The following is a 7,292-nucleotide window of genomic DNA, read 5'->3' as shown; positions in this document are numbered from 1 at the left end:
AGACTCCATTTCAAAAAAAAAAACAAAAAGAAAGAAAAAGGTAAACACAGCAACAAAACAAGGACATAATACATGAGCAAACATTTCACAAAAGATGGGTAAATAAAAATAAGTGCATGGGGAAAGTTATTAATAGAACTCTCATTGTTTGAAATATCACAAAATATAGCCAAATATTAAAACTTGTTATTTTTGTGCAGCATGGCAACTATAGCTAATAATATGTATTATATACTTAAAAATTGCTAAGAGTGGATTTTAAATGTTCTTACCACCAAAAAAAAACCTACGTGAGGTGATATGTTAATTAGCTTGATGTGTTTCCCAATGTATACATATATCAGAATATCACACTGTATAAATATCACCATAAATATATACAAGTTTTATTCCACAATAAAACTGGGGGAGGGTCATTATCTCCAAGTTATAGGATTACAAGTAACTTTTTTCCTCTGTATTTTCCAAGTTTTCTATAAGTATGTATTACTTATATAAATTAGGAACAATTTTTTTTGTATAAAACTTATAAGCACAATTAAACCTAACCTAGATGTGTTTTCTCCCATATAGCAGTTAATAAACTGCTACTAAATTTAAGGGACTTATTTAAAATTTAATTAAGATTTAACAAAACTAGTAGTCTTGAGTACCTCTGACCACATTTTATAGCCAGCAAGCCAATACAAAAATGCTTGAGCATTATTTAATAGAAATTCTTCTTTACCGGAGCAGTCTTCTTGGATTGTTTTCACTTACCAAAAAGGCAAAAGTGCTCACTTTAGCAGTCTGGAGCACTCATCTGTGGTTTCTAGCTTTGTTTAACAAAATTTTTACTTTCCCATACCACTAACCTTTAGAGACTGGCGTCATTGGACTTTCTTTGAGATGCTATGCACGAATACAACTAAACAAACATTACAAACCTACAACTCCACAGGGTAAGAGAACAAATATTTACCTTCTTAGCATCTGCAGAAGACCTCAGCCCTTCTGGCAGTGGGTGCACTAAAGGCAAAACCGCAGCACTGACACGCTGAAAATGAGAATCAGAAACCTGTTCCAGCCGTGGTCGCTTCGATTCCAGTGAATCATGATCCACTGGGGATGGGCCTGGATGAAATGGTTCATAACCAGTTCTCCTTTCTTGAGGCCTAATACATACAAAGAAAATAAACACTTGAAAATTTGTAAGTGATGTACAACTCCCTGCTAATATCCCTGGATAGACGTTGAAATAATAAATGAAAAAGTCATGCTTGCATTCAAAGTGAACCCGTACCCCTTCTGTTCCCACCCCCGAAGAATATATACCTCACTATAGTACCATTCAACTTTAATTCTAATTTCTAAAAAAGGTGTGAATTAGTTGGGCGTGGTAGCAGGCCCCTGTAATCCCAGCTACTCAGGAGGCTGAGGCAGGAGAATTGCTTGAACCTGGGAGGTGGAGGTTGCAGTGAGCTGAGATGGCACCACTGCACTACAGCCTGGGCAACAGTATGAGACTCCGTCTTAAAAAAAAATGTTTGAGGAGAGGGTTAAAAACTAATCTGGAAGTGAAAGACAAAACAAAACATTTGCAGAAAATTTAGTTGCTGAAGAATATCTATAAACTAATATTTTTAAATGTTAAAATGCCATAATAATTAAATTTGGGATAACATAAACCAGAAGAGCCACCATTTTTCAACCAATAATAAAAACAAGCAAGAAATAAAACTCTCCCAGCTACGGCTACATAGAAAGAGAAATGACTTCAGTTATGAGGTACGATTCAGTCTTAAAGACAAGTATCTTGAGGAGAAATCCAACATTGCTTCTAAAACATCATCCTGGCCCCCAAAACATGTATTCTGTCTAGTTTCCCTAAATACACGACTTGAAGATCAGAATCTTTTATTTCTTTACAGGATGTATTGTTGAGTCCTGCTCGTGAGTGCTCATTAATTTGACTTTTCATTTTCTACCAGATGTTTACAGAGGCGATATTGTATCTCACAGACAACCTGTAAACTAATGCTTTGTAAAACAATATTTCATTGAAAACAGAATCACTAGGTTTCATATTGAGGACAGACAATGAAATGAATGCTAAATTCTTTGTTTTTTGTTCATTTGCTTTTTGAGGCCCAGGCTGGAGTGCCCCATCTTGGCTCACTGCAACCTCCACCTCCCAGATTCAAGTGATTATCCTGCCTCAGCCTCTCCAGTAGCTGCGATTACAGGCGAGAGCTAACATGCCGGGCTAATTTTTGTAGAGATGAGATCTCGCTACATTGCCCAGGCTGGTCTTAAACTCCTGAGCTCAAGCAATCCACCTGCCTCAGCCTCCCAAAGTGCTGAGATTACAGGCATGAGCCACCGCACCTGGCCTGAATGCTAAATTCTGTAAAAGTTATTATACTTCAAAATTTTAAATCTCATTCAACACATAGAATCCCATTATCTTAAAATTCAGAGTGACATCACAAAAAATGACGGGGTGGAAAACTTCAGGAACAAGACAAAGATGACTGCATTCACCATTTATATTCAATATGATATTGGAAATTATTGTCAGAGCACTAGGAAAGAAATAAAAGGTATCCAAATTAAAAAGAAATAAGCATTTTTATTCAAGACAACATGATTCCATATGTAGCACCCTAAAGAATTGGCAAAAAAAACTATTAGAGCTAACAAATAAATACATCGAAGTTGCAGGACACAAAATCAACACACAAAATTCGGTTGTATTCTATACACTAGCATTAAACAATCCAAACATGAAACTTTAAAAACAATACATTTATGCCAGGTGCGGTGGCTCACGCCTGTCATCCCAGCACTTTGGGAGGCCGGGGCGGGCGGATTATCTGATATGGAGAGTTCGAAACCAGCCTGACCACCATAGAGAAACCCATCACTACTAAAAAATACAAAATTAGCCGGACGTGGTGGCACACGCCTGCAATCCCAGCTATTCAGGAGGCTGAGGCGGGAGAATCACTTCAACCCAGGAGGCAGAGGTTGCAGTGAGCCGAGATCGTGCCACGCACTCTAGCCTGGGCAATAACAGCGGAACTCTGTCTCAAAAAACAAAAACAATACATTTATAAGAGCACCCAAAAGAACATAGCTAGGAATAAATTTGACCAAGGAGGCTTACAACTTTAAACGCTGAAAACCACAAAACATTGCTCGAAGAAATAAAAGACTTAATGCATAGTAAGAAATCTCAAATTCATATGTTGGAAGACAATGTCATTAAAATGACAATACTACACAAAGCAACCTGTGGATTCAATGCAATCTCTATCAAATGCCATTGGCTTGTTTTGCAGAAATAGAAAAAGTCATCACAAAATTCATATGGAATCTCAAGGGATTACAAACAGCCAAACAATCTTGGAAAAGAACAAAGTTGGAAAACTCACACTTCACCTTTTAAAGCTTACTACAAAGCTATTATAATCAAAAGATTCATCCTCCACTAAGGCCAGAGGTAATCTACCCAAGTAATGCCTTACCTGGACTTCCACCCTCAGTTGCCCCCTCAGTTAGAACATAACCTACAAAAGCATAATTTTGAAGTATGACATTTCATTTCCAGCAACTCTGCCTCTGAGATTAATCAAAGCCAGAAGCTGAGATATACCATACCCAGTACTGGAGAAGAAACTAAGGAAACCAAGGAACAGGACAACTAAGAAAACAATGAGTATGGAATGCTCCTTTTCTATCTAGAAATCAGACTACTTCTCATTTCAGCCCGCCAATCCTTTTTAGAAGAACAAACCTACTCAGCCATAAATAAATATATAATGTATAAAATCTCAGAAATTTAAATAAACTACGAAAATCTTTGCTAAGTACAATTTAATATTAGGAGTTCTGGTACAACTAAGCATGAAATCTCCAATTTAAATTAATGTATTTGCCTTTTAAAATTAACACCAGTAGAATGGTACACTTCGAAAATGATCTGGTAGTTTCTCAAATAGTTAAATAAACATAGAGTTACCATATGACCCAGCAATTCCACTCCTAGGTATCTAACCAACAGAAAGGAAAATATATGCCCAAACAAAAACTTGTACATGAATGTTCACAGAATTATTCATAATTGTCAAAAAGTAAAAATGATCCAAACACCCATCAGCTGATGAAAATAGATAAATAAAATGTGGTATACCAAATCAAAACAAAACAAAACCTAACACCAAAGTTTCATATAAAGAAATCTTTGTAGGGTCGGATGCCGTGGCTCATGCCTGTAATCCCAAGACTTTGAGAGGCCAAGGTAGGTGGATCGCTTGAGGTCAAGAGTTCGAGACCAGCCTGGCCAATAAGGTGAAAGCCTGTCTCTACAAAAAATACAAAAATTAGCCGGGCGTGGTGGTGCGCGCATGTAGTCCCAGCTACTCGGGAACCTGAGGCAGGAGAATCGCTTGAACCCGGGAGGCAGAGGTTGAAGTGAGTTAAGATCATGCCACTGCACAACACAACAGTCTGGGCGATGAAGCGAGACTCATGTCTTTAAAAAACAAAAACAAAACTCTGTAGGCTTGCAAACTTTGTAAAGTTCCCCATTTTACTGACTTTTGTCATCTAGTAACACCATCCTTAAACATCTTTAAAACAAATTAAAATTACAAAACACATTTAAATAACTACACTTTATCATTTGAATTTTAAAGAATTCTAAAGCAGTCTGATTTCTTGATAAAAAGAGAATGTTCCATACTCAATGTTTTTCTTAATTTTCCTGTGCCCTAGTTGCCGGATGTAGTGGCTCACACATGTTTCCCATCATTTTAGGGGGGCCAAGTCAGGAGGATCGCTTAAGGCTGGAAGTTTTGAGACCAGTCTGGGCAACATAGCAACTCTGTCTCTACAAAAAAAAAAAATTAGTCAGGCACAATGCCATGCGCCTGTAACCCCAGCTACTCAGAAGACTGAGGCAGGAGGATCACTTGAGCCCAGGAATTTGGAGACTTTGTCTCTTTAAAAACAAACAAACAAAAAAGATGGGTTTATGGCTTACTACCAATCCTCTTACCGTGGCATCCATTCTTTATTTGGCTGGAAAAGGTCATCAAGAAATTCTCAGGCCAGGTGCAGTGGCTCATGCCTATAATCCCAGCACTTTGGGAGGCCGAGGCAGGTGGATCGCCTGAGGTCAGGAGTTCGAGACCAGCCTGGCCAACATGAAGAAACCCCATCTCTACTAAAAATACAAAAAATTTAGCCAGGTGTGAGGGCGCATGCCCGTAATCCCAGCTACTCGGGAGGCTGAGGCAGGAGAATCACTTGAACCCAGGAAGCGGAGGTTTCAGTGAGCCAAGATCGCATCATTGCACTCCAGCCTGAGCAACAAGAGCAAAACTCCATCTCAAAAAAAATAACAAACAAAAAGAAATGAAAAAAAAAGAAATTCTTTCAGGTTGGTTGGTTTGTTTTGATTTGTTTTGTTTTGTTTGAGACAGAGTATCGCTCTGTCTCCCAGGCAACAGTACAGTGGTACAATCTTGGCTCACTGCAACCTCCACCTCCTGGGTTCAAGCAATTCTCCTGCCTCAGACTCTAGAGTAGATGCGATTACAGGCGTGCGCCACCACTCCCGGCAATTTTTTATATTTTCAGTAGAGACAGGGTTTCACCATGTTGGTGAGGCTGGTCTTGAACTCCTGACCTCAGGTGATACGCCTGCCTTGGCCTCCCAAAGTGCTGGGATTGCAGGTGTGAGCCACCACACTCGGCCTCTTTCAGTTTTAGATGCTATAATTGCTCAGTGCTTTCATGTCTAAGAACATCTGCCTGTTGCTTTTATTGTTAAACTGTCTGGTATAATATTCTTGAATATCAATTTCTTTTACTCAGAACGTTGTAGCTATTGCTCCACTATCTTCAGTCACTCAATTCTGCTATATAGACGTTTGCAGCCTGATTCTTCCACCTTGTGGAGCATTTATTTTGTTTCCTGACTTCCTAATTCTTTTAGTTATCCTCGCAATTTAATTCCTTAACCATGATCTGTCTTGGTATGGATCATTCTTTCTGTACAAATTTTTTCTGGAACAAGGTGTTTTATCAATCTATAGATTCTATCGATTCTTCCTTAACTTTATGGGGAATTTCTGTATTATGAATATTGTTACTGTTCCTTTATCAGGTTTTCCACCTCAAAAACATGTTCTTATAGTATACTGGATGATCTTTCTTTGTCCTCCCTACAAGTTCTAATTGTCTTAATCTTTGTCCTTTTCTTCTGTACTCACTCTAATTATATCAAGACTTTGTTCTAAGACAAGGTTTACCTTAAGCCACATCTACTTTATTCCTTTTCTTTCTCATTTTGTATCTCGAGGGCAGTCAAATGTCTGAACTACACTTAGCCCATTTGTCTGTCTTATCATTTTGTTTTTGAATACTTCATTATTTAAGTTCTTTTATAGTGCATAGCACTTACGAGGCATGCTCTTTATGTTTCTTACACGTGGTGATTTTATTTTTGGCATACTGTGTTGCTTTAACTTTCTTCTCTAGGAATATATTCACCTTGTTTGTGCCATTCCCCACCCTCCTGCTCAGGTACATTGTGGCAGCCTTTCTCTCGGTGTGGGATAGTCTGGGTAGGTTCTCCTTGATTGTTCCCACTTTTTCTGGCATGTGTTCATCTTCTCTGCAAATGGAAGACTGGGTATGGCTTCCTATATACTGTTCTACGACCCGAGGGAGCAAGGAAGTGGGGCAAAGGAGGAAAAATCTTGGTTAGGGCTGTAACTGCCTTTGCTAAGGACTCTGGCCCCCCCTACCAGCCAGACATGTAGACCACTCCAGAAGGTTCTGGCTCATCACTTTACAGAATGGCACATCCCAACTGTCCTTTCTGCAGCTGTTAAGAAACCAGGATGGCATAATGGGAATTCTCAAGCAAACCATTCACCACCACCAATTTAAATTTTCTCCAATCAAGGAATATTCATGAGAAATCCTAGGATTTCACTAACTTATTTTCTTCAAAATCGCTTTTTTAAAATTTTCTTTTCTAAAAACTCATGTTCACTGGGCACAGTGGCTCACGCCTGTAATCCCAGCACTTTGGGAGGCTGAGGCAGGCGGATCACCTGAGGTCAGGAGCTCGAAGCTAGCCTGGCCAACATGGTGAAATCCCACCTCTACTAAAAATATAAAATTAGCCGGTCATGGAGGCAGGCACCTGTAATCTTAGCGACTCTTAAAGCTGAGGCATGAGAATCCCGTGAACCTGGGAGGCAGAGATTGCACCACTGCACTCCAGCTTGGGCAAA

The 7,292-nt window shown here is 39.1% G+C and overlaps 1 protein-coding gene across 1 annotated transcript in view; it reads right to left on the bottom strand.

The window, feature by feature from the left end:
• The window catches only part of NCOR1 (nuclear receptor corepressor 1), a 195,160-nt gene that overhangs the window by 149,288 nt on the left and 38,580 nt on the right, over positions 1-7,292 (bottom strand). Inside the window, exon 4 of the mRNA XM_011975291.1 lies at positions 962-1,154. Coding sequence (XP_011830681.1) covers positions 962-1,154 — 193 coding nt within the window. The remainder of the gene's footprint in view (positions 1-961; positions 1,155-7,292) is intronic.

The sequence above is a fragment of the Mandrillus leucophaeus genome, unplaced genomic scaffold, assembly GCF_000951045.1.
Source record: "Mandrillus leucophaeus isolate KB7577 unplaced genomic scaffold, Mleu.le_1.0 Scaffold153, whole genome shotgun sequence".
Taxonomy (NCBI): Eukaryota; Metazoa; Chordata; class Mammalia; order Primates; family Cercopithecidae; genus Mandrillus; species Mandrillus leucophaeus.
The sequence above is the reverse complement of the archived record's forward strand: the minus strand, read 5'-3'. Positions and strand labels throughout refer to the sequence as shown.